The 27698-nt window shown below is 43.1% G+C and overlaps 1 protein-coding gene across 19 annotated transcripts in view; it reads left to right on the top strand.

Annotated features, from left to right (window-relative positions):
• KCNMA1 (potassium calcium-activated channel subfamily M alpha 1) overlaps positions 1-27698 on the top strand; it is a 720350-nt gene that overhangs the window by 467436 nt on the left and 225216 nt on the right. For 14 of the 19 annotated variants that reach the window (XM_053922057.2, XM_024561262.4, XM_071221238.1 and 11 more), the window contains 4 exons: positions 12061-12136; positions 23339-23414; positions 25490-25660; positions 27226-27317. In XM_053922057.2, coding sequence (XP_053778032.1) covers positions 12061-12136; positions 23339-23414; positions 25490-25660; positions 27226-27317 — 415 coding nt within the window. Of the gene's footprint in view, positions 1-12060; positions 12137-23338; positions 23415-25489; positions 25661-27225; positions 27318-27415; positions 27508-27698 lie in introns of all 19 variants that reach the window. The other 5 variants (XM_053922055.2, XM_024561266.4, XM_045196206.3 and 2 more) reach the window with 2 other exon arrangements.

The following is a 27698-nucleotide window of genomic DNA, read 5'->3' as shown; positions in this document are numbered from 1 at the left end:
TGTATCAACTCACAATTCCACCATCAAATTATAAGGCTGTTTCATTTCAGAGTTAGCTCTAGTAAGCAAAACTCAAATACATTGCTAGTTAAGTAGAATAAACATATTGTTACTGTTTAATATGCACTTATTTATTTCAACCAAGTATAACACTTTCTAATGATTGTTCACTAGTTGTTTTTCCTATTTCATGATGTGTCTGTTTATGATTTTTTTGCCTATTTATGAACTAGAGATTTAGTATTTTACATACATGCTTTTGACATTACAAAGAATTTTTCCTAATTATATCATATTTAATTAAATTATTCTATTATCTTCATTACTTTTTTGATATGTAGAATTCTAATATTTTTATGATGTCTGATCTGATATTTAAAGTTTTTGTGATTCCTTTCACCTCTGAGTTTAAAAATTCTTCTCTTCAGCCCTGGCTGGTGTGGCTCAGTGGACTGAGTGCTGGCTTGCAAACCAAAGGGTCGCTGGTTTGATTTCCAGTCAGGGCACATGCCTGGGTTGCAGGCCAGGTCCCTAGTAGGGGGTGCATGAGAGGCAACCACACATTGATGTTTCTCTCCCTCTCTCCCTCCCTTCCCCTCTCTCTAAAAATAAATAAAATCTTTTTTAAAAAAGAAAGAAATTCTTCTCTTCAGAAGGCAAATAAATATATAATTACATTTTCTTCAGTTTTTCTCTGGTATGTTATTTATATTTAATTTTCATTCATCTCAATTTAATTTCAATTGTGGTATGAAGTGACTGTTTAAGTTGATACCATTGTTAATCAGCTGCTCCATCATTACATAATGCTTGTCTCCCTTTTACTTTAGGTGACTTCTTTTATTGTATAATAAAGTCTTCCCTATGTAATACAGTCAATTTTGTGATTTTCTTATCCTATTGTTTTGTGGTAAATGTGGCCTATGTGACTTCTACATTTTGGAATTTGGTGAAATATTTTTATGGCCTATTACATAGTTTTTGTGACTGTTCAACAGTTGTTCTTAAAGTTATTAAAGACTAATGTTATTGAACTAGTGTTCCTGATTTACTAATGTATGTGTTTATCTGTCTATCCATTCAGAGAGATATCTATAAATATACCTGAAGGAATTAAATGCTATGCAGACATTCTATATGTGTGTTTATATTTTGCCTAGTGTCTGGAAAATGAACATTAGAGTCTCTCCCTGTGTGTGACGTTGTCAAGTTTTTGTTTCCCTGCATTCTTGTCAGGTTGTGTTTTATATATATCTCAAAGGTGTATTCTTAGGTATATAGAATTTTTTTCACTGTTGCATTTTCTTGGTGGATTGTCTCTTTATCAATAAGAAGTATGACTCTTCTTCTGTGATAAATTTTCACAGGAGCTGCTACTTTATTTGATATTGTTATTGCTTTGTTTGCCTTTTATGCTGAGCATTTTTCTGGCATGTATTTTCCAGTCTTTAATTTCTAACTTTCCTTTGTGTTTTGCTTCAGTGTGTCTCACAAACAGCATGCATCTGGAATGTGTGTGTTATTGCTGTTTTTATACTACCTGAGAGTCTTTGTCTCTTAGTAGATGAATTTAACCCATTCATTGTTGTTGTGTTTACTAGTGTATTGGGGCTCTTTTTTGCTGTTGCAATAGTATTTTCTAATTAATATGCTTTTTTTGGCTATTTTTTCCCACAATTCTTTTCCTTTTGTTGGTCGTTAATTGTTTGCTCACTTTCCCCCTTTCTAGATTTGGAATTTGTAATTGCAAATATACCCTTAAGTTTTTATACACATACTTACATTTTTCTCTTAATATGTATAATTAGTAGTATCTTTCCCTGAAGCAAGACAAGAAGTTTAGTACATTTTTCATACCTCCAATGCCCTCTCTCCTTCATGCCTTTATTTTCCATCTAGTATCATCTAGAGATTTTTAGATTATTGTTATTATTTATTTTTATAATATTTTGCTAACACATAAACTAATCAGTTACTTTTACTCTTTTCCTACTTTGCTTCTTATATCTCACCATTTTTGGATTTATTTTTCTTCCACCTGGCTAGTATGTATTTCCTCATTCAAAATAATTTCTCCTGGGGATGGTGGAGCTATCCTTCCTTTGTGTTCTTGCATTCAGTGCGTCCAAGAGAATTATGACAGTAATTTGATTCTCACTGCTTTGAGTGTCTTATATCATCACACAGGTTTCCTGAGATGTCATCAGTTAAAGTTTAAAAGACCCATATCTGTTCCAGGCATACCTGAGAATGCAGGTTATCCTCTTGTTCTAGGAAACTTTCTTGTAATGTTACTGAAAAATTGTATAGCTTTCTATTGCATTTATTTCCTCCTCCTAGGAACTCGATTACGTAAATGTTGAAAATTCTACTCCTCTCTTCCATGTCTCTTAACTTTATTCTTATACTCCTCTCTATCCATGTCTCTTTGTGAAGGGATCTCTGTTTGCTAACCCAACCTTCTAGTTTGTATGTAGCTATGTCCATTCTTCTGCTTAGTTGGTCTTTTGAGATTTTGATGCTTAGAATTTTACATTCTAAGATATTCCATTGATTTTTGTTGAGTTGACCTCTTTTCTCACAAACCCTATCAATGAAACTTTTTCTAAAATCATTGCTTTGTTAATGTTGTATCCTCAACTGTCAGTTTGATAGAATGTTTCTGCCTTCAAAGAAAGTTTGACTTTCCTCAAATGTTTGGTGAGTTATGATATTGTGCTTTTCTTTGAATTTGAGATTTTCTGTTAGACTATGTGCAGATGCTGCCTTTGCTCGTCTGGGGAGTTTGTGGGGCAGGTTGTGCAATAGAGCATTTTGGTCCAATAGCTGTGGCTGTGGACACAGGAGTTACCATTCACTCAGGATGTTGCTTTACCCACTAAAATGCCCACACTTACTGGGACCCACCGGGTGACCTTGTTTGGCCCCCCAGTCAGCCAGTCAGTGTCCCAGCCCCCACTATCCAGTGCCAGTCACCTCATTTCATCTTTTGGACATTTGTTTTCTTCTTTGTTATGACCTCCTGACCCCGTTACCCCCATCAGCCTCAACCTCTGTGGAATTTCTCCTCAAAACTTATTGACTGAGGACATTTCTGATATTCTGTTGTTATAGTCATGGAAATATAGATATATTTAGATATGTATATAAGTACACGTGTATTTATATGTATTCTTACTCTATGTGTTGTACAAATGCAAAGTTAGGTTTCTCTGTTCTACCAAGCGAATTTCTGACACGATATCCACTACTTATCTACAACACATGGTTTTCTCTTATGTGCTGGAGCTTCCTCCTTCAGTTTTTCTCATTATGGGGTTTTATTGATTTCCCCCCCTTTAGTATTACTTTAGTAAGGTTTTGAGAGGCGGCAGAGGTAAACCATTCTGTTCAATCTCCTATGCTTAATAAGAATGCTCCAGATCATTATTTTAATCCACTGGTGAATCATATGTGTTGGCATTTTATGTAGAATTTTAGCGTCTCTAATCTTAGTGAGGTAGTTTTTCTTTTGTGCATTGAGAGTCAGTTTTTGGTACCAGGTTTATGTTTATTTTATAATACAAGTGTAGCAGCTTTCTATCTTTTTTTGCATTATGATGGTTTGACATTTCAAGAATCTGTAAGTGTTTGAAAGTATTTAATAATAAATTATATGGGCGCAAAATTTTTGAGGGAAAGCTACTAATAAAGTTTTCAATTTATATTTCAGTTGTTATTCTATAATGGTTTTTTGTGTGTATTAACTTTCGAAGTTTGCATTTTTTAGAAAGTTGTCCCTACTCACTGTGTTTTTCAAGTCTTATTAATATATATTTTGCCTGACTTTTTTCTATTTGTTTTTTTTAATTGGATCTGCCCATTCTTTATCTTATTTTGTTTGCTTTCTTTATTGTTGTTGTTATTTACCCCCATAAAATGATTTAGAACTTTTTATCAATCATAAACCCTGATATAGAAATCATATTTTCCCTAGTGTTGTTAAAAGTACTTTTTCACTAATATCTTAAGCTGACTGCATTATTCTATAAGCAGTCTCTCAATATACTGTTGATTTCTTCTTCTAGTTGGCTAGCATGTTTTTAAAAATTAATTTAATAATAGTAAAGAGCCAGTTTCAGGTTACTCAAGTAATTATACTCAGGTAGAGAGAAATTTGCTATTTGGGGAAAATATAAAAACTCGGTCCCTTTGGCACACTGTTAACCATGGTAAATTAATATATCAAGATGGAGTAACAAGTTAGATGTTAAAAGGAGAAGACACCCTGAACCAGCAGTTCCTAAACTTGGCCGCACACAGGCATCATCTGGGGAGCTATAAACAATTCCCACACCCAGGCTGCACCACAGACCAGTTAAAGCAGAGTGTCTGGGGGTGGGACACATCAGTCGTAAAATGCCCAGGTGACTGCAGTGGCCTCAAAGGCTGGGGCCACTGCCCTGCGGCCTTGTAATTTCAAAGTGTGGTCTCTGAACAAGAGTGACACCTGGAGGTGATTAGAAATCAGAGTATGGGCCCCAGCTCAGCACCACAGAGTCCTAACTGAATGGTAACAAATCCCAGTGATTCGTGTGCACGTGCGATTTGAAAAGCAGGTCTCTAAAGTGGGTGTAGCAAATAGGCCCCATGGTCTGTTGGTCTGAGTAAAAATTTTTTTTTTTTTTTATTGTTATGCAATTACAGTTGTATGCCTTTTCTCCCCATCCCTCTACCCCACCCCAGGTGAACCCACCTCCCTCCCCCCTCTCCACCCTCCCCCTTGGTTTTGTCCATGTGTCCTTTATAGTAGTTCCTGTAATACCCTCTTCCCACTATCCCCGCCCCCACCCCCCACCCCCGCCCTGGCTATTGTTAGATTGTTCTTAACTTCAATGTCTCTGGTTATATTTTGTTTGCTTTATTCTTCTATTGCTTATGTTCCAGTTAAAGGTGAGATCATATGGTACTTGTCCCTCACTTCCTGGCTTATTTCACTTAGCATAATGCTCTCCATTTTCATCCATGCTGTTGCAAAGGGTATAAGCTCCTTCTTTCTCTCTGCTGCGTAGAATTCCATTGTGTAAATATACCATCGTTTTGGGATCCACTCATTTGCTGATGGGCACTTCGGTTGCTTGTAAATTGTGCTGCTATGAACATTGGGGTGCACAGATTCTTTTGGATTGGTGTTTCAGTGTTCTTAGGGTATAATCCCAGCAGCGGAATTACTGGGTCAAAGGGCAGTTCCATTTTTAGTTTTCTGAGGAAATTCCATATTGTTTTCCACAGTGGCCTCACCAGTCTGCATTCCCACCAACAGTGCACAAGGGTTCCCTTTTCTCCACATCCTCTCCAACATTTGTTTGTGGATTTGTTTATGTTGGCCATTCTGACTGGTGTGAGATGATACCTCATTGTGGTTTTAATTTGCATCTCTCTGATGGCTAGTGATGCTGAGCATCTTTTCATATGTCTCTGGGCCCTCTGTATGTCTTCCTTGGAGAAGTGTCTGTTCAAGTCCTTTGCCCATTTTTTAATTGGGTTGTTTGTCTTCCTGGAGTGGAGTCGAGTGAGTTCTTTATATATTTTGGAGATCAGGCCCTTGTCTGAGTAAAATTTTACGGGACTACATCCATACCCATTGTTTACGTATCTTTTACAGCGGAGTGGGTAGTTGTGACGCAACCTAAAATACTTACCGTCTGCTCACTCACAGAAAAACTCGGCAATGCTTTTCAGCCTTGGTGGCTCCTTAGAATCACGCCAGAGCTTTCACACCCTCTGTCTGTCAGAAGCCTGGGCCCCTTGAGTCAGAATGGGGGAGGCTGAAGTGAGGCCCAGGTATCAGTAATTCTTACAGTATCCCAGGTGATTTAAGTGTGCCCTCAAAGTACATAGAGAAAATGTAGATGCATTTTTTTAAAAATCTTTTTTTATGTTGGTGGTAGCCATTTTTGAATATTGAAAATAATAAAATAGTTATAGAAAGACATACATTTGACCATATAATAAAATTTAAAATTCAAAAAGGAAAACTCACCTTAAGCAAAATTTTAGACTTAGAAAAAAAACTAAGCAAAATTAAAAGAAGAATGACAAACTGTGGGAGTTAATATATCACATAAAATATCCTCATTATAAAAGAACTCAAATATATGAATAAGAAAAGATGAACACACAGACAAACTTGCAGGAGCCAGTTTATTTAAAGCAGAAAATAAAACAATAATTATATGAAAAAATAATTAACTTTATTAACATAGAAAAACAAAATAGTGATGATCCCCTGTTTGGAGTTGGAGCTTGTTGGATTGGGACTCTTCATTCCCCCTTCTCTCTGTCCTTCCTTTTTTTTTTTTTTAACCACAATACTTAATGCAGTGGCATATTGGCAAAAGAGCATTTATATATTGATAGAAATGCAGATTGTTAGAGTTTGGCAAGATGGTTACCGTGTTCAAGGTGCTTACTTGAGTTGAAAGTGCTTGACGTTTAAAATTTGGCCAGTGTCTGTGCCAGGGCAGTGGTTACCAGCTGGGGCTTTGTAGAGTTAGACAAATGTGGGTTGAAATACGGCTCTGTTGCTTACAAATTGTGGGCTGGACACTCGATCTGTTTATTCTTAACTATATTCTCCTGTTTAATGGATTAAATAAGATATTGTTAAAGGTGTTGGAATGTGGGTAGTAACTAAAAACAGTAGACTTCAGTAGTAATTGATTTACAACATTGTCAACATCATCATTTCACCAATAATTTAAAAGAACAATAACACTGTATACTGTGTGTGTGTGTGTTTCTATTTGTCTTGTTGGCTTTTCTGTGGGGTTCTATACCACCCTCTGCTGTTGTAATTATGTAGCTTCACATGATGAAATGACAGTTTATTTACCGAGTAGCACAATGTACCTGATGCACTATCAGAATACTTAGTCTTCTAGTGCACCCAGGCAGGTTTGAACGGCTGCCTGTATCTGTGACAGAAGAAGGAAACTCCGTGTAGAGCTCCAGCTGCAGCAGCGGCCTCCGTCCATCCCATGGGGAGCTCTGCAGCTGGGTGGCCCTTCAGAGCTGTCCTAAGTTGAGACAAGGCAGCAGGACATTGTTCCCACGTTTACTAGTTTTGGGAGCCAGCTCTGGCTGGGCTGCAACCTAGGGCAAGACCACTCTTTAAGAGCTGGGACAGGTAAAGATCCCTGCAGAAGGGATCTGGATTGCTCCCCACGACCTTCACCACAGCTCCTGAGTGTTGCTCATCTAATATAGTCTCGCATATGATATGATATGATATGATATTATATGATATGATATGACTGGGATTCTTATATTTAGTCATTAGTGTAGTGAGTGTGCCTTTTTCTTTGAATGTGTGGGCAACCTGTGTTCATCCAATGCCAGCTTTCTAAACCAATAACAGAGTATGGAAAAAAAGAGAGAGATTTTTAATACTACATAATAAAAATTGCCTGTAGAATCAAAGACTGGGGAAATACACTATTTCTTGATAGTTTGGAAGAACTCACTTGTAAAACAATCTGGACCTGGTACCTTTGAGGGAGGGCACAATTCATGTTTTTTGGTACATACATGTTTTTTTTGGACAACTCTGTTATAGCCATTTTCGATTTCCCTAGAAGGTCATTTTATTTCAGATATGTTGGGTTCTATGAGGTAAGTAATAAGAATATAGGATTATAAAGCAGAGAAGATGAAAATTTGTTACTTAGGCACTGAACATCCTACCTCTCTCTTGTCTTGGCCTCCTTTATGTAATCTGGGTTGCTGTCTGTACTCCTCTGGGCCCTCTCTGGGGACAGCAGAGTGACCAGTGCTTAAGGCTATTCTCCGGTGAGGCTGCTTTGTATTTCCTGAGAGCATCAGCCCTGACCTCAGAGCTCTTGGCTTTTCCCTTCAGTAAGTAACGTATAGTTCCCAGTGCAGAGTATCTGACCTTTAGTTCTCTGTCACCTCATTCATTCTCAAGTCTGATTTATTCATTCAATTCAAACAGGAATTTATTGGCATCCACCTTATGCCAGGCACTAACTTAGGTCTATGAAATACAGCCATGAACAAAACAAATGTAAGTCCCTCCCCTCATAGGACTGATGGTATAGCTAAGAAGAGAGAAAGCAAATTACATAAATAAGGTGCACGTGCTTTATACTGAGGAAAAAAGAAAAGCAGACAAGAGAAATAAAGAGGTGGGGGTGTTAGTGGAGGAAATGGACTCTTTTGTGGTGTTGCAGGAAAAGAATTTCAGGGACACTCACATAGGAGGAGTTTAGTGATAGTGGCAAGATTTATTAGAGTAAAAAGTGACGAGTGACAGTACATTCTCAGAGAGGCAGAGAGAGCAGACAGGCTAAGTTTCCAAATATTTCCTTGGGTTTGCAAAAGAGCAGGCCTTCTTTCAAACTATCCAGTCTCTTTCCTGGATCTTCCAGGGCCTTGTGCCCTTCTCCAATCTGATCCTTTTCCCAGACTTTCCCAGGCTAGCGCCTCCCCCTTTTATGGTCTCCATCTTGGCTTCTACTGCACATGCACTTAGTAAAGTGGAATTTCCCTTTGCGGCTTTCATCCTTCCCCTGGTAACCCAGCTGAACCACACCAGTCCCTGCCCCCCAGGGTGAATGTAAAGCAGGGTGTTGTGCAGAGAGATGCTGGGGTGACTGTGAGGCTGCTGTTTCCCAAGTTAATGAGGCTTAGTTTGCTCCCTTCTCTTTTGTTAATAACTAGCTAGCTGCCTACTCTGACAGGGGCAGAGTGAGGGCAGAGTTCCAGTTTTGGGTAGAATAACCAGGGAAGGTCTCACTGAGATAGTGACACTGAGTAAATACCTGAAGGAGGTGAGGCTAGTGAAGCCTGTGGACATCTGGGCAAGAGTGTTCAGGCAGAGAGAATGGCATATGCAAAGGCCCTGAGGCAGGAGCAGGCCTTTCCTGTCCAGATCACTGAAGAAAGACAGATCTGAAGGAAAGTAGTATGAGGAGGAGGAGGAGGCCAAAAGGACATGAGGGTGGCCTTGCTTTAGGCCCTTGAAGGACTTTGACTTTGTGTGAAATGGGGGCATTGGAGGACTTTGAGCAGAGGAGTGACATGATCCATTCTACCTTTTAACAGGCCCACTCTGGCTGCTGTGCTGAGAATAGACCATAATGGGTCCAGGGCAGAAAGCAGTTAGGGAGCTGTTGTGAACTCTGGCCTGAAAGATGTATGCTTCAGACCACCATTTCTCCAGATAGTCTGGCATGATCTCAGGACAAAATGTAGACTGATCTTTTAACACATGTCAAACTTTGTTAATGCATTGTGTTCGTGAAACCCAAAGGCATGAGAATGACCAGCACAAGGCCGTCAAATAAACAGAGCTCGCCGTTGTTCCATCCACGAGAATGCTGCTTCTGCATCACTGGGCCCCTGTTGCAGGGGCATTTCTCTGGGTTTCCACGCTGGGATGACCGTTCTCCTGAGAGCCAGCTTGTTTTTCTCTGTCATACATTATTAATCTTACTGTATCTTCCTGCCTTCTTTTGTCGGCAAGCTGCTCAGAGCTACACTACGGTTTACCTCTAGCAAGAGTACACGACCTGTGGCTGCTGCATCCATTTTTTTTCCTACCCTTATTTTCATTTACCTCGATTAAAAGAGAAGCTTTTATTCTGCGTTATTTTTGTGAGTCACTTTAAAGAGTGGCGAGCTACAACAAACAACATAGGATGCAAGTGGCATCACTTAAAGGTAAAAAGAAGGAACTAAAGTTTGAAGCTTAGGTCATTTGCATTCTACTTTTTGTTTCCATAAGTGGAAAAGAAATATATGTACTTATATCTATATACACACACATGCACACACAGGACTTTCAGGAGGAAGCCATTACTAAAGAATCCTTATGTCCCTGACAGCTGGCTGCAGTGTTGCCAGTCTGTCTCCACCCCAGGTTTCTCAGTGTGCTATTTTATCTCCCAGCAGCATGTGACAGTGGTGCTGGGGTGAGATCAGCCGTCTTGGTTGGGCTACGTGCTTAGGACCAACAGTAGAATTTGTTCAACATACACTTTCCAGCCCCTGCTACTCTTCTGATTGAGTACGGCCTGCAAACGTCTTTGAAAACACTTTTGCACAAACAATATATATTCTGAGACCTTGGATATTTGAAACTATTTTTTGTTGCCTTTGCTGTGGAACAACTACTTGGCTGGGTATACAAATCTGGAGCCTGACTCTCCTTGTCTTAAAATTCTGAGTGTTGCTCAGCTGTCATGCAAAAGTCACTGTTATGTTGAATATAATGTGACTTTAGTTGCATTAATGGTAACCCTCTCCCCACCCTGACACTTTATTTTTATTTTTAAGTTTAATACTTGATGCTTATAGGAAAAAAGTCATATAATTCATGGCATTGGTTTATAAGCGCTGGCCACCCATTTTACCTTTTAATCTCGAGTCACTTTTTCATATCTAGAGAGTTCATTCCTGTTATGTCCTGGCCTTACTTATGGTCTCGTCTGTACTTCCCTTTGCAACACATTTTATTCATAGTCTGGATCTCTGTGATTTTCTCCCCTTGTATATTTTCTTAAGCTTCATCTTTTTCCCCCTCCCTTTTCTGTATTTTCTCTGTTTTCTGAGATGACGTCTCAATTTTGTCCTCTGCATGAAGGTCGGTTTTCAGCGGTGGTAAGTCAGCCTTTCATCAGTTTGGTTAGCACTCTGTTGTGGACTCTTGAATCTTTTCATTTCATTAACATCCCTTCTCATCTCTACACTTTCTTTTTTAGTAGAAGTAACATCAACATCATTTAAAATAGAAGGCAAATGTTTTCTGAAGAGCATGTTTTTTGTTTATGAAGGTAAATCCTGTTTAGAGAGAAATTTCCCTTTTGAGCCATTACCCTTCCTTACCTCTTGTGCACTGCCATCCCCCACCCCCCACCCCTGTGGGCTTTAAATGAGCTCTCCCTCTCCCTGAGGCTTGAACAAAGAGTAACCTGACTGGGCCCAATGTGAAGCTGTTGAGGGGAAATGTCCGGTCTGCCTGCTTTCCTTGATTCATCCTGGGGTGTCTAGTGAATTGCCACCACTTCTTCCCAGCACTGTGTATTACATGACCCCTCACATACGGGATCAGAATAGCCTTGATACTGTCAACAACTTAGCCCACTTGGGGCTCAGCAGCCCACAGCACATGGGGCAGTGAGTAAAATGCTTTAGGAATATCTGCACAAGGAAATCCCTTTGAGAGAGGACATGATATTGAAAGTGTCTCGAAGCTGCAGTCATCGGTGAGCAGGTCTGTCGCACAGCAGCCCAGCGTTAAATCCCATGAGTGACTCAGAGTGTTTCTTGACTCACAGATTTGCTGTCAACAGAAACATATTTTGGCTATTAAAGCACAGCAGTCATTTGAATTATCTTTGATCCTTGATTGTGTTTTTTTCCCATCTTACTCTCTCTTCTGCCTCCTAGAGACACTGGCTCTTGTTCTCCATTCAAGAGAGGTTGCTGATTTAGAAAAGAGAAACATTTATGTTGACACTTAGGGAAAGTGGGATTATGTAATTTTGAATCCTGAAGTTATGGGTGTGAGAATTTAGAAAACAGATAATGCTGTGGGCCATGCTCTTCATTTAATCAGCACTGAAGATAAGATTTTAAAAATCCATCAAAGACATCAGGTTATCTGATTTGTTCCTAATCTGTCCTTAGCATAAAGGTTACCCTGAGCTATTCCCAGTAATTTTCAGAGACAGATCCTCTCAGAAGATGAGGTAACTTCTAAACAATGCTTTAGATCAGAGATAGACACATGAAAGACCTGTTAAATGGGGCTGTCCCCACCAGACCTTCCTTCACAGTGGCTCCATAGAGGCCTCCTCTGATGAGAGTCAGTTTAGAAGCTGAGGTTAAACCAGTTGAGAATCAGGATGAAGGACTATGTGCAAGGTACTGACCGTTTAATCTTCTACAAGAACTCCATCTTCCTTCAACCCTGGCGGCTATAAATCACACACCAGAGTGCAAACATTAACACCACACACTGAAAATAATGCGTCTCTCTTTCATTTTTCTTTCCAGGTTTGAGATTTTTAAGAGCTCTTAGACTGATCCAGTTTTCAGAGATTTTGCAGTTTCTGAATATCCTTAAAACAAGGTAGGATGTTCTTTCTTTTTTTTTTTCCTCATTCCGGTCCCCAGTGCCAATTTGTAAATATTAGGTGTGTTTCATTTTCATCACAATAAAGTTAAAGTTCCATTATTCACAGAAAGAGTGATGCACCCCAGAGATCTGAAGAAAACCCAGAGTAGGTTTTGGGTTCTTTCTTTGGAAGGGCTGGGGACTCTGTGGTAAAGAGAGAGAAACAGCTGTGCCTGTGTCCCCAGTTTGGGGGACTTTGCGGGTTGCCTGGAAATCAGGAAATGAGCTCAGCATCATGGGGAAAGGTGCACAGTGGATGAGGGATACATCTGCTCATTGATTCGGAAGTCCTTGCTCTCACTTCTAAATCACTCCTTTATTACATCACTAAATAAGAAATTGAACCTGGCTGTAAAAGCAATAGAAGCAATGCTTTTTGAGAGGCAATCACAAACCTCATATGGCAAACAGAAAATCATTTCATTTCGAAGTACATTTTAGATGTTCGTTTTATAGCCAGTGTAGCCCCTGGGGCTTGCTCTGTGAATTGCCTTTTGGGGAATACCTAAAAACCTCCCGCCGAATGCACCATGACTGCTTCTGTCAACTGCGTTATGATCTGGAAAACTCTACTGGGCCAGCAGGAAAAATCCCCTGGAGATCCCTTTCTTGATGACCCGTGGGTTTGCGGAGCTGGCCTGAACCTAGGGCTGCCTTGATGAATAAACTAATAAAAGGAGTGAGATGTACTCTAATGGAGATCAAGTGCAGGCCATAAATTTCTCTTGTAGGAAATTACACTGTAAGAAGCTCACTGCTAATGTTCCATTTCCTCTTAACATGTTTGATAAATGATTAAAAACAGGGCACCTCTGTTTTGTGATGTATAATTAACACACCTGCATTTGGGGGGCCTTGGGTTCAGCACTGTTTTCCCAGAAACCAAGGCTGGGACCCAGCTTCCTGAATCTGTCACATCCAACAATGTTCCAGGCTATTGGCTTTCTTTTTGGGGTCTTCAGTGGGGCTTTTGTTTGTTTATTTTTGTTTGTTTAAGTCCAACTTGGTTTCCCCTCCCTACCTGTTCATCTATGTGAATGTGAGGCAAATTCACTTTCTAGTAACCTAGTTGAAGAGAGTGAGCATCTAATGCCGAAGAGGTCTTCTGTAGTGTGTCCTTCCACCCTACACTTTCATATCCTGGGGTCGGCATTTACCAGCCCTCTACTTAATGGTATGTAATGCTACTGATTTACAGTGCATATTGTTAATCTTCATAATTCCTCTGAGTGACGGTTACCTTGATTTCCACCTTCTTATGGCTGCTCTTCTGTACAATGGACTCCTGTGACTCTTGAAGTTAAAATGATCAACAGATCTAGCAGTCCCCATTGTTTACCAATATCATATTTGCTCCACTGTTTTTTAGGGCAGAACCTGTATTTTTTAGTGCTGATCACAGGGGCTGTATTGAAGAAACAGTTGTTTATTCTGGTAGGGACGGTGTTGTATGGAGCCATCCATACGGTCTCAAGTGGCGTAGTGCCCTTCTCTCCTTGTTTTGTGATTACCTTATAGATTTGGGTGATTTCAATCTTCTGACATCAGCATTTTAAGAAGGTGCCATTATTCTGAGGAATAACATAGAGAGAACAGTGTTCTTACCTTTCTGTATTCCACATGGTTCCTTTACTGGATGGACTTGGGCAAATGATGAGCCATCTGAATAAAAATACCTCTTTCTGGACTTTTGCCAAGAGCCTCCCACCCCCACCCCCCTAATTTCCCATTCCTTAGAGAAGATTCCTTTCCTTTGGCTGTAGGCAATAGGATTAGCATCCTTGGTGAACAGTCAGCCTGATAACTCTGCACGGATGAGTGGTTTGTTGTCACCATTCAGAGGGGAGAGAGTGAAAGAGCCAGCTAGAGAGAGAGATGACTATAAATCTGGACAGAATGGCCCCAGGGAGGGGTCCTAAGGTGGCAGGCTGCTGGGGGTGAGCCATGCTGAGCCCAAAACCACATTTCCCCAGAACCCCACTCCCTACTGAATGACACTCCTTCTACTGTCAGGGGTGCCTGTCATCACAACCCTACAACTTGGATTGTCCCAGTTCCTGTTGCTTCTGGTCACAACCAGGTGACTGAGTCATTTCAGTAAACCTGAATCAAGCACCTGTTTGTGCTAAGGATGTGTTCAAGGCAAAGGGGTATCTATGGAAGCCTTGTGCAAAGCTAGGTGTCATCCTGGTGGGTCTGGAGATGGGGCGTGTGAGAGGAGAGGCTGACTTCCAGTCAAGGAAGCTGCAGGAAGTGCACAGGTTGGAGATCATGGTCCATGGAGGAACCCTGAGGAACTCTGTGCTCCTGGAAACTTTAATGAGGTTCTGTGGTGGAAAAAAAGAAAGTGGAGATTAGGAAGGCAGGCCAAGACCAAGTTACCAGGTACAGATTAAAGCTTCATTTAGTTGTAAGAACTCCAGGGACTTTAGAACAACCCTCTGAGCCTATTCTCTGTCCAGGTGCCCGGCTACTCCCGGCTCCTTGCATCTGTACACTCAAGCACAGATGTCACAGAGAAATGGAAGCCTTGGTTTTCGTAGGGCTTTGGACTTTGAGCCATTTTCTGGTGACACCTCTGTACTCAGCTGCTGTCATGCGGACCTTCCAGGAGGGTGGGTGGAGGCCCATAATCATCTTTAGGGAGATTTTGTCCGGCTTTCTCTAGTGGTAAATCCCTGCCAATCTGTGGCAGTAGGTAGGGGTGGGCACATCGCAGATGTGGTTTGAAACAATGGTTTGAAGTTGCCATTTCATTTTCTGTTTGAGTGCCTTGCTTGGCCAAGGGCCGGGAGAAACAGGGAAGAGGGAATTAATGTGGGACAAGTTGGGGCAGGAAGAGAGGGAGGGAGAGAGAGACAGGGTAGGGGAGAGATAGATAGACAGATAGATAGATAGATAGATAGATAGATAGATAGATAGATAGATAGATAGATAAATTAAGAGAATTAAGAGGGTAGTGACTCGGATCCTGGCCCGCAGGCAGGATCTGGTGTTGTGCCTGCAATATACAAATACACATGGACTACAGAAATCCTGTGGAGGAAGAAGGATGGCATGGCCACTCTCTCAAGAGGAGAGCACCCGGACCCTTGCCTTGACAGGCTTTTATTGTTTTTCTAGGCCCCTTACATCAAAGATGGTCCTCATAGGTTTGTTTTGGGTGGTTATCTTTTACAGACAACAAAGGACATGATGTCGCTAAATACATCAAAGAAGGATATTTGCAATGTAAAAGGAGAAATGATTGAAACCGGCTATGTTCCATACCTGGAAGGTCTAGCTCAGATTTTGGGAAGATAAAGATACTCAGTAAACATTTGCTGCCTCAGGGTGAGGGAGTTTTAACAAGAGCAAGTCTCATAGCAGCCAAGGTACAATGCAGGCCTGATTTCCCACGGGAGAACCTATCCATGAATGTGGGTCCTGCCCGCCAACCTCACTCCCCACTGACTTTTCGGACTGGGGGCTGAGCCACATTTCCCACGCTTGGAACAGTTCCCCACAGGGTAGGAAAAGGAAACCAGAGCGAATAGGATGACAGAGAAAAAAACATAGATGAAAGAAGCAGATCACAGTTAAATGATAGCATCAGGGCCATTCCCGAAATTGCCGGCCAGTAGAAGAAGCTGAGATGCTCCCTGTACTGAAAATGGGCTGTTGAAGGGGACACTGGGAGTCTCCATGTCATCGTCTGACCTTCTGGCTATTGCCCAGTTGCCCTGCAAACCAGCGAGCAGATGCAGGTGAGAGGACACTTAGTCAGCAGTCAGAGCTTCTCTGTTTAGGCTGTCATTCTGCCCCTCATTTAATGCAGTACATATTGATGATTAGCACATAGATCACACTGCAAATAATGACTTTCTACAGAGAAAGCCCAAGAGAAAATAAACACAAGTGTTAGACTTAACAGATTTAGCAAGGTTCAATGTCCAAAAATCAATTGCATCCTATACATCGACAACAAACATTTATACAGTGTAATTTTAAAGGTTATATTTAAAATCAGAACAAAACTATGTAAGTATCATAAATTTATCACTAGTGCTGCAGACTTTGTGGAGAAAATTATATATTAAAAAAACCCCAAGAAGTCTCATGTGTTATTTGTTGCTCAGTGATGAGTGACCCTAAAACTCAGTGGCCCAAAGTAACTATCACTTTTTAAAATTTCTCTTGGCTGGTGTGGCTCAGTAGATTGAGTGCTAGCCTGCGAACCAAAAGGTTGCTGGTTCAATTCCTGGTCAGGGCACATGCCTGGGTTGCGGGCCAAGTCCTGGGTTGGGGGCTTGTGGGAAGCAGCTGGTCCATGTTTCTCTTGCACATCGATGTTTCCCTCCCTCTCTTCTCCTCTCTCTAAAAATAAATAACTAAAAATACTTTAAAGATAAATAAATAAAATTTCTGAGGATTCTCTGGGTCAGCTGGGCCGCTCTAGTGTAGGTTGACTTGACAGATTGGTCTCTGTGGTCAGCTGATGACTGCAGGTCAGAAAAACACTTCTCTCTCCTGGGCCTCACCTCTAGGCTGTAATCACGCACTCAAAGTCGGGACAGCCTTTGTCCTGGAGCAGCTGTGTCCTCCCATCAGTACTGCCTGCCTCTCTGCCACAGCCCAGAGCAGCGCCTACCAAAAGCTGACTGAGGGCGAGTGAAAGGCAGCAGAGAGAAGAAAGTATGGGAGAACAGCAACAATTTAACATTAAAAAATATCCCATTAAATTTGTGACATACCCAAGTTATGTGATATTCACACACTCACCAAAAGAACTCCACGGCCCTGTAATATAGATATGGGTAGATGAAGAAAGTTCAACTCAGTGCCCTTAAGCAATTTCCAGGGGACAGTGTGTAGATGGTGTGGCTGGAAATGGAACCTAGTCTACTGCCTTTAAGGATGGGACACAGACACAAAACACGGTCACCTAGCAGTTTTTAAAAGAAGGAGAACTGCTCATTCCCTCTAAGTAATGTATGCTCATTGTAAATATCTTAACAATATAGAAAAGCATGAAGGATAAAGTAAAATTTCCCCAACACCACCAGTGGCTGAGGTGGTGTCACTATTATTTTACCGTATCACTTTCATTTCCTATGTGGCATTCCATGTTATGGATGTACCATCATTTACCTAAAAACACGTTTTGGGGGATGTTTTGGGAGTTGAAATCACTGTTCTACCCACATGACCCCAGAAAGAGCTCCAAGGTTAAGTTTAAAAAAAGAGGATTTGATAGGGAGAACCTGAGGAATTGTGCAGGTGGGGCCACATCGTGGGAGCCCGGGATCTGACTCGGAGTGCAGGAGAGCTGCTGCGCGGTCTCAAGCAGCAGAATGATCAGACTTCCGTTTTAGAAACATCTGCGGTTCCACCAGTTGTGTAAAGAGAGGGTTTTGAGTATCTAAGACCATAGAGGATGAGGCCAGTGTGCAGCAGTTGTCCAGCAAGAACGTCAGGCGTTGGCCCTAGGCCGTGCAAGTCAGTGGAGCAGAGGAGGGGGATCTAGAGATATCGGAGCAGTAGAACTGACAGAGCTTGATTTGGCTTCATTCCTTGTTCCGAGCACGTGTCCCGGAGTGGTACGGTCCAGCTGACGTTTCAGGGGTGGGTGTTATACCTCTGTCCAGCAAAGGAAACAATAAAACAAAGTAAGCGCCCTGGCACCGGGCTGTACCCTCAGCCAGAAGTAGAGAGGAAGTTAGTGGACAGGCAGAACAGGGACAAATTTGGGCTTTTATATGGAAATTGGATGGCATTTTCAGTGTTAACCAAACACACATCTTCTTACATACACTGAGGCCCAAGATGGCCCCAGACAGCTCTGGGTTTATAGCTATAATCTCAGAAAGAAACAGACTGCCACTCTCTAGTACAATGGAGACAGACTCTCCCTCCTAGTATCTGCGGAGTCCTGGAGAAGGTCTCTGATCTACAAGAACAGAAAGGTCTCTTCTGCCTGCTCTTGAGTTTCTGTATCCACCGATGTGAATTTCTCTAACGGCTAGTGAGAACTCATGAGATCCAGAAATGATAATGGAAATCCCAGAAAGAGATTTTATTTTATTTTTTAAAAGATATTTTATTTATTTTTAGAGAGGGGAAGGGAGGGAGAAAGAGAGGGAGAGAAATATCAGTGTGTGGTTTTGTCTCGCTTGTCCCCTGCTAGGAACCTGGCTCACAACCCAGGCACGTGCCCTGACTGGGAATCAAACCAGTGACCTTTCATTTCACAGGCCAGTGCTCAGTCCACTGAGCCACACCAGCCAGGGCCCAGAAAGAGATTTTCTTTAGGTGAGTTAGGTTCTCATAATAAGGTCACCATCCCTCCCTCCCTCAAGGCATGGAAAGTGGGCTAGAATCACTCTAACCACTGGGTTGGTCATGAAGTCTGTGTCTCTCTCCAGTGGCCTCTTTTGCCATGCAGAGCACACAGCACTGTCCCTGCTACCCCACCCTCCTTCCAAGGAGCCCTGTGCAACCTAGTGAGGTCCTGATTTCAGAGTATGAAGAACATCCACCAAGAGTTAACCTTGTGTCTTTTGCACAGAGCTTTTAGATGATTGCCTGGTTGTAGAGTTTAATTCAGAAAGCAAATGCCGAGGACCAGGAATCTGTAATGGTGCTGACGCCATAAACATAATCAGATTTCAGTGCTGAATATGGACTCTTTCAGCAACAATGATTAAATGTGCCACACACAGCAAGAGCTCCCTTAAGCACTATTAATAATACTGTGACTAATCATTTAAAGATTAATAATCACCACATTTAGGTCATTTTTTTTCCAAAGCACCAGGAGGCTCAGAGACTCCAATAGCTTTACTATCTCAAGAGGCTCCCCTGGTTATCGGTGGGACACTGCTTTGTTCAGGGCCTAAGGATCTGGGAGTTTGTAAGTGAATCAACTTGGTACTTAATTATCCTCTGAGAAAATGAATAATACATGCGTCCCTGAGATCTCTCCCTTTGCCTCATCTGCTTCTCAGACTCCGCTGTTAGAGTGACCCTAGAGGGCTTGAGAGGCAGAGGCAGGGGAGGGGTCCCCTCTGTTTCGGCTTCCGTTTCAGAAACTGGCGAGGGACAGGTTGTGGTGGTGATCCAGCTGCAGCGGTGCTCAGCTCATTGAGTGCCAGTGTTGCTTCACTTGATGTGATTGGTGAGTGGATGCCTTAGATCTATTTGCCTTATTTCCACTCTGCAGATGTCTATGGTGGGGCAGGGGGACTATTATTCCAGAGGGAGAGGACTCTGCAGGGCCGGTGAGTGAGCCTCCAGGGCTGGCTGGGTGCTCTGGGGAACAGAGAGGCAAGAGAGTTAGTTACTGGATCTCTCAGCTCTAAGGAGAGGCTTAGATGGGAGATTTTAAACATTATTATGGCCAGCTGGTGATCTTCATTCACAGCTATAGCAACTACTTAGAGGTGAGGCATGACCCACGGTCGCCAGAGTCTGGGAAAAACGAAGGCCAGGATTTGGCAGGTCTGTGCTAGATTCCTACCAGAACTTCCAGGCCACGGAACTAGCTGGTGAGCAGACTAGTGGGTGGTACAGGATCTGCCCTCTTCCTCAGGCCTACTTTACAGATCTGATCAATTTGGGGTTCTCTGAGAACATTTTGGATATTGCCCCCTTCTATTGTACTCAGATGGCTTTTAATTGCAAGTGACAGAGTCCACCTTGAACTAGCCTTGGGATGACTGTGAGTCCAAGAGGGTACTGGGCATATCTGATTCAGGGGTTCAGGTTGCTTTATCAGGGTTCTGCCTCTCTCTCCATCTCCTTTGGATTTCACTCTCAGGTAGAGTTTTCTCCAGGCAGATGGTCTTCGAGAGCTCCAGGCCTACGTTTTTTAAACCCAAATCTCAGAAGGAAAATGATTCTTTCCCCCTTATTTTCTGAAAAATGCCTCTACTAGTCTCTACCTCATATCTCTTTAGAGCTTGGAGTTCCCTCCATTGGTTAGCCTGGCTTGGGCTGGCCAGGTAGAAGGACAGGTGGGGCTTTTGCTTGGCACCTAACCATCCACAAGGCTGCCCTGGAAGAAGAGATGTAGGACAAAGCAAAGCGTCATAGAAACAGAGGTCCACATAGCTTCTTCGCACTGCCTCTCCAAATTATTTCGGTTGGCAAGCTTTGGGTCAGACAGCCAGCCCCAGGTTTGAATATTGATCCACCACTTACTAACCATGTTTCCTCAGGCAAGCTGCTGCTTAAGCTCACTGAGCCTCAGCTTCCTTCTGTGGTTAGTGGGAACTGTACCTGTATCAAAGGGTCAATGGAAAACTACAGAGAAAATGAAGAACTCCACAGTGCCAGCACATAACAAAGGTTCTATACATATTGGCCGTTATTGTGGGCCACTATTGGAATCTGGCACTCTAGAAATGACCAACAAAGACAGAGTGGACTTCTTTGTTGGTTTTCTCATCTGTTTTTGAACCATAAGGAAGTCGTTGTACACATTCCAAAGGATTAATCTTACCCACAAAATGAGAATATCTGCTTATGCTTTCCTGAACTGTCAGAGCCAACTCTAGAAAGCCAAGACCATGGGTTCCTCTGCTCAGTTGTGTAAGAGGAAAGAGACCGAAGGAAGAAGAAAGCGGGACTCTGGCATCATGCCTGTCCTGGCACCACTGACCCCTACCCCCACTGGCGGCTCTGCCTTTAACCCCAGTTGCCCCATGGACCACCACCCCACCCTACCCTCCTCCCCATGGTGGTCCCAGCAGAGATGTAGTTATCAGAACTTTTCCTTTCTATCCTTTCTCTGTGGCAGTTCTAGGCAATCAATATGTCAAGAATGTCTCCTCCTTGGGGCAGTACCCTCTGACCCTTTCTCATATCCTGTGCACAGAGTGTAGGGGAGGCATAGCTTTGCTCTAGCAATCAGGGAAGACTTTCTGATGATCTCCTATCTGTGACCGTTGTTCTGTAGTGTGGTGACCAGGAGGGCAGGCCCTGGAGCTAACCTGCCTGGGCTCAGATTCTAACTCCGCTGCTTACTCTGTGAACCTGGGTCAGTTTCTTAACCTCTGGGTGACCTCATAGAGTCATTAGGGAGGTTCGATGAGTTAATATATGTGAAGCACTTAGAATGGTGGGGCGCATAATGAAAATGTTAGCCATTACTACTTCTATGATCTTAAACTCTTAGAATTAAAATCATTGGTTCCTCTTGAGAGAGAGGCGGGAGGAGGCAGAGATAATCAATCAAGAACGATGGGCGGAACCACCCTGTGGGAGGTGTTAGACCGCCATGGGGAGACTGAGAGAGAAAACAGTTGTTTTCTGCAAGATGCAGTTAGGTGTGTGAGTCAAATAACCATCTAAAGTGACATTACAAAAGATGTCCTAAGACAGTGGGATCAATTACCAGTGAGTGGCTGGAGGTAAGAGCCAAGAGGAGGAGTCCCTTTGTGTTGCAGAGGAGGTTGTGGGTTGAACCAGGTTTTGAAGAGAAGGAAAAACTTGGATAGATGGGAAGGGCTTTCCCCCTGGGCAGTAAACACAGACATGGTAAGTAGGTTTGGCTGTGATGAATGTTCCACAAGTTTATGTAGAGGAATAGCAGAAGGAGAGCCGGAACTTCAGACAGTGTTGGAAATGGAAGGAGAGTTTGGACATAACATTTTACTCAACAGGGAGCCTTTGGGCAGGAAAGTGACCTGCTGTTGGCAGTGTTCAAGGAACTTTGACCCACTGGGAGTGAGCAAGGTGAAGTGTAGTGGGAAGATTGCAGAGGAAGGGACCAGTTCACTCAGCACATACTCATAGAAACACTACTACGTGCCAGGGACCCACTACCTCTGAGATCTGGACAGCCAAGGCCCCTCCTCTCAGGGAACTTAAAGTTTAGTGAGTTCCAGCTGATGCTGGTGGTGCTGAAATGATTAGGGCTGAGGTTTCTGGGAAGCAGGATATTCTTATGGTCTTAGAGTCTCACCACACAGAAGGCAGATGAATTACCAAAAAGAAATGGGTGCCTTTCGGGAGATCTGGCGTTTCCATGGTAACCAAGTGACTACACCTGTGTGGCTGAGGCGGGATTTCCTGAGATGCCATTCTGACTGGGAAGCAGGCAGATATTCTTAACAGAAGAACTTAGACATGACTGAAACATGGGGGAACTAATCACACAAATCCACAGTATGGGACAGCTGATCCCATAAGACAGCTGATAAGGGGTGCACAGAAAATTAAATGTCATTAAAAACAAACAAAAGGTGGGTAGATTGTAGGTTAAAAGAGAATTAAGCAGGAATCGGCAGACTACAAATCCCATGGCAGCCCACTGCCTGCTTTGTAAATACGGTCTTATTGGTACACAGCCACATCCTTTCCTCCGCATGCTGTGTAAGGCTGTTTTGTCCTGCAGTGGCCACTCTGAGTAGTCGTGACAGGGACTCTATGACCCGCAGCACCTAAGATGTTCACTGACTGGCCCTTTACAGACGCATTTCTGACCCCTGGATTAAAGCAACATTATAACCAAACTCAGTGCGTGAACCTTGGTCAGTCCCTGGATCAGGGCGAAGAAAATGAAAACGTCAGTAAACATAATTTGTGGGCAACTGGAGAAATTTGAATAAGGAGTGCATATTCAGGATGTTACTGAACTCCTGTTAGCTCTCTGAGGCACGGCAATTATATCGTGATTGTGTTGTACAATGTCCTTTTTAGGTGCTGAATGCTGAAGTATTTAGGGGTGTGTGTCATGATGTCTGCAGTCTGCTTGTAAGTGGTTCAACCAATAAATAAATACCTACATAAGTAGAAAGAAAGAAGGAAAGAAAAAGAGTAGAGATGAAGTCAGTGAGGTGACAAACTGTTAATTAGTCTCGGTGAAGTGCAATCAAGTGTTCATTACACTGTTCTTTGATTATTTCTGTAGATTTAAAGATTTTCAAAATAAAGTTAATTACAGAAAAACTTGAACACAATTGGGGATGTGAATTTAGGGACCATCTGAGTAGCCCTTATGTGATCTTCCCATGTGCTCTGGCTGGGCGGACTTCTGCCCCTTCTGGGGGGTTCCCTTCAGAATCAGAGATGCCCTGGGGTGTTAGAGGTGAGCTTCCTGTCACTCTGGCAGATGGCACAGACAGGGGCTTCTTTTGTAACTTGGGGATTTTGCTTGTTGTCTCTTTTGTGCAGTAATTCCATCAAGCTGGTGAATCTGCTCTCCATATTTATCAGCACGTGGCTGACAGCAGCTGGGTTCATCCACTTGGTAAGTGTGCTTGAAGATGCTTTAGCTCTGGCTCTCCTGGAGCGAGCCCCTCTCTGAGTCATTTTAGCACCTGAATTTTTTCTTACTGGTGAGAAACTTAAGCCCAGCTGTAGAATGTAGGAAAAGAAAAAGCAGCTGCACCATTGTCTGGGTTTCCAACCCTTTACCCCAAACTGGTTCCAAATGGTTAGTAATGTTCTCACTGTTATTCTGAGGTTTTTAGCTCACCAGTAGTGCTCTGAAGCTTTGGTACATTTTTATTCTGTGTGCAATACCCTCCAAGAGCCACAAGATGGCAATGCTTCCTCAGCAACCACACAAAAACGTCTTGGGGACTAGGTTAGAAGTTTGACCCACATCTCTTCCTAAACAACAAATTCAGATCCCTGGATTTCTTTTTACTTCTCCCCTTCCAAAAAGCCACCTTTGATTCTCTTGCCTGATGACTTGTCAGGTTATTTTGTATCTCAAAAATGTTAATTCATTTAAATTAATCACTCTTTGAAAGGCTTATATTATGAAGTCAAGCTGTCCTCACCTCTTCAAGGCAGACTTTTTTCCTGCTTTTAGGGAACACAGCTATTGTGCAAAGCCTGTTTGATACAAATACAAAGTGTCACACCTGGAAAGAACCTCGTGTAACTCTGAAGCTTTGAGTAAAGGTGCCCTTCCCTGATTGACTCTCTGCATAAGGGTGGAAGCATGCATTTAGCAACCCACCATTTGGATTTACATCATTTCAATCCAGTGGAGCTCAACCTGATTGGAAGCCCAGGCTCTCATTCAGTCACTAGATCTGATGGGCTCCCCACCCACCTCTTCATGCTGATGGGATTCCTGGCTGAAATGGCCCTTAGATAATCACCCTAATTCTGCCAACTGCCTAAGTCACAGATACGGAGGGGCTAGTCGTATGCAATAGGCCAGTGACCTCACCTTCCTACTGTGTGAAGTACCTTCTGATTCACCAGGAAACCACCACAGAAATGGAGGACAGGTGCCCATGTGTGGAAGAGGCCAGCTCGTGGCAACTTTCCGTAATAGCTGAGTTGGAGGTCTGGGGGCCTGCCCCTGCACCGGCCTTGCTGACAGGTCACAGGCATTGGTCATGGAGATCCAGCCCCATCTCTCCCAGGCTCCTGAGGGAATCTAAAGTACCTCTGTTGCTTGCCTCATGGTTTTGTTGGCAGATCAAATATGAAAGGACTGAAAGCGTTTTGTTAAATTTAAAGCAGAGATGGGCAGACTACAGCCCTGGGGCCACAGGTCTCCAAATGTGACCATGCTTCCTCAGTTTTTGGTGTTGCCTGTGGCTGATCTCACCTGCAAGTGAAGAGCTGAGTCGACCCTACAGAGATCAGACATTGCATAGCCCGCAAAGTGGAAAACATTTGCTCTCTGGCCCTCTACAGAAAAAGCTTGCTAGCCCTGGGTCTAAAGTATTGTGCAAAAGCAAATTGTTCTCATGAGCTCACTTTCTGTGTTCCTGGGGAAATTCCTGCAGTTTGCAGGGCAGAGCCATTGCTGACATTCTGCACGTCAGGGAGAGCAGAGGCAGACTCCAAGAGATGCTGTTTGGGATTTGGGCATAAGATCTGGAGGAGCCAGGCCCCTGGCCAAATAATGAAAGGAGGAGGCCCCCTGTCAGAGGGTCTAGAATTTCTCTGGGAGCATGTGAGTTGGGCCCTCTGGGACTGAGCAGGAGCTCACTGAGAAAGGTCAGGCCAGGGCTCTCTGGCTCTTTCCTTGATGGGAACATGGCCAGAGAAATGCCTGAAAATTCAGCTGACTTCAGATCTTTAACAATGAGAAGGAAGGTGAGCTAGGGATATTGACTTCTGTTCCTCTCCCTCTTAACCCCAGTCAGCAAGGAAGGTGTGATTGTGTTCCTACCATTCTGCTTCTCTGCTACCTGCTCAGCCGTCACTTACAGAAATTGGCCCAGGGCAGAAAACACCGTGTGTGGAGAGGGCTGCACCTCCAGAATCATTCTGCTGGAGCTTTTGGGTTCCTGGTTTGTAATATATGTATATAGTCTAACGTTTTCCTTTTTCTCCCCTATCCCCTTGCTTTAGGTGGAGAATTCAGGGGACCCGTGGGAAAATTTCCAAAACAACCAGGCTCTCACATACTGGGAGTGTGTCTATTTACTCATGGTTACCATGTCCACGGTTGGCTATGGGGATGTTTATGCAAAAACCACACTTGGACGCCTCTTCATGGTCTTCTTCATCCTCGGGGGACTGGTAAAAACTCTTTATTATGGTGTTGGTTTTTATGGTTATTAATATTCTCTGTTATCCATTTCCTTAAAGCTTTGAATTTTGATACTGTGTTTCTGCATTAGAAGCAAGTGACCCCTTAGTGTTACAATCAGGCTAAGTAAGTCCCAGCATGAGGGTGACTTCTCTGCATATTTCTTTGGTGTATTGAACTTGTTTCCCAGACACCCAGGCATGTTGCCCTTGTCAGGGACAGACATTTAGCCGGGAGCAAACCTAATTGTCTTAAGAAAGTGATGCTCACTTATTAAGTGAGAGTGTCTGTCCCTTCGTAATGTAATTCAGCATCTGACATTCCGCAAGGACAGTTGCTGTCACCTGGCCCTGGTAGATGCTGTCGATACTCTATAGACAGTTTGCGGTTTCAAGAGCTCCCCTGCCCCTTTATGGTCCTCCCCAAACTTCCAACAAACACTGTGGCTGGGGCCCGCCCTAAAGAGCAGGGTCTCTGCATCAGAGAGCCCACCGGTCCTGCACGGGTGGACGTCACCCTGTGAGCTGTGTGTTGGTTTTATAAACAGCCAACCAACTGTTACGTGCGACACCTGGGATATTTTTCCTCCCCCCTTGTAAGTCAGAAGGTTTTGCTGTTTCCTTTTCTGGTCTATGCAGATCATAGTGGTCGGTGATGATGTGAGTTTCAAGGGGGCTTCTGGCAGCCCACAGGCGGTGGCTGCATTTTGTCTTTCAAAGCAGCTCACTTAAAGTTTAGATTTTTGCTTTGGATGAGGTAAGTGGTTGAAGTCCTGCTTCACACACAGCTTGCACGTGCGTACACAGCACACACATTCACATGATGCATACACATCTGTCTGTCTTGTATGCATAGGACATATGCATTCTGAAATGTGTATGAATGTACATGTGCACGTGTGCGTCAGCGCAAGTGTCCCGCAGCCCGTTCGAGGCCCCTGTAGACAGAGACCCGAGAAGCCGGCCACGAGCACAGTGTTTGCTGGACAAAACATGGCAGATTTGTGTTTCTCCTCACTGTCCTTTCCTCCCACATCATTCCCTAAATTTGTCTTGTGTGCATTTGAGTGATAGTTTTTAAATGGAAATGTTTGTATTTTTTAATCTTCCTTTAGTATTTATTGTCTTCAGTCACTCAGAAAGGCATTGACTCCCCTTCGAATTTTAACTAGAAGGAAAGGTCTCCTCTTGCAGTAGCCTGCAGGTGTGAGCCTGTGAGTGTGTACCTTCCCCAGCACGTGCCCCCTCTACTTATTTCTCTTCAGGAAGAAGAGCTAGATGCCAATTTACTTATTCCTGTCTCCTTCGTATTTTTCTCAACTGTGATTTTTTTTTTTTTAGTTGTCTGGGTTGGCTAATGTTTGTTTTGTTCTGTGTATTTTCAGGAACTTGCCCTTTTTGTGCTTTTTAAAAAATAATCCAAAATATCAGTATATACCTTCACAGTTCTAACCCTTTTGTGTTTTCAGATCTTAGTATCCCCCCCTCTGAAAAGGTCACACCCTTTCTTTGGCCTGTCTTTTTAGTCTCTCTTCTGTCTCCTATCTTCTCCTCAGGCCATGTTTGCCAGCTACGTCCCTGAAATCATAGAGTTAATAGGAAACCGCAAGAAATACGGGGGCTCCTATAGTGCGGTTAGTGGAAGAAAGTAAGTATGCCCAGAGGTTTTGCTGCCTCCGCTGCGGTAGAATCCTCTCTGCATGCCATTTTTTTTTTGGCTCTTGTTTCTTTGTTTCATGCATGTAGGCAATGTTTGCCCGCTACGTGCCCGAAATTGCTGCTCTCATCCTGAATCGGAATAAATTCGGCGGGACTTTTAACAAACATGGAGGCAGAAAGTAAGTCAGTTGCATCAGAAAAGATGTGGTTGAGTGACTTCCGAGAGTCCCCATGGCGGTGGCACCTGAATCCTGCCCCTCTCCTACCCCACCCAGGTGCTTCTGTGAGGGAAGGGCCACATTTTGTGTGGGATGTGATGTCAGAGGTTACCCAGGTTGTCACACTGGGACCAACCACCTAGCTCCATTCT

This window comes from Desmodus rotundus, chromosome 4 (assembly GCF_022682495.2).
Source record: "Desmodus rotundus isolate HL8 chromosome 4, HLdesRot8A.1, whole genome shotgun sequence".
NCBI lineage: Eukaryota > Metazoa > Chordata > Mammalia > Chiroptera > Phyllostomidae > Desmodus > Desmodus rotundus.
Note: the sequence above shows the minus strand (reverse complement) of the source record. Positions and strands in the feature narration are given on the sequence as shown.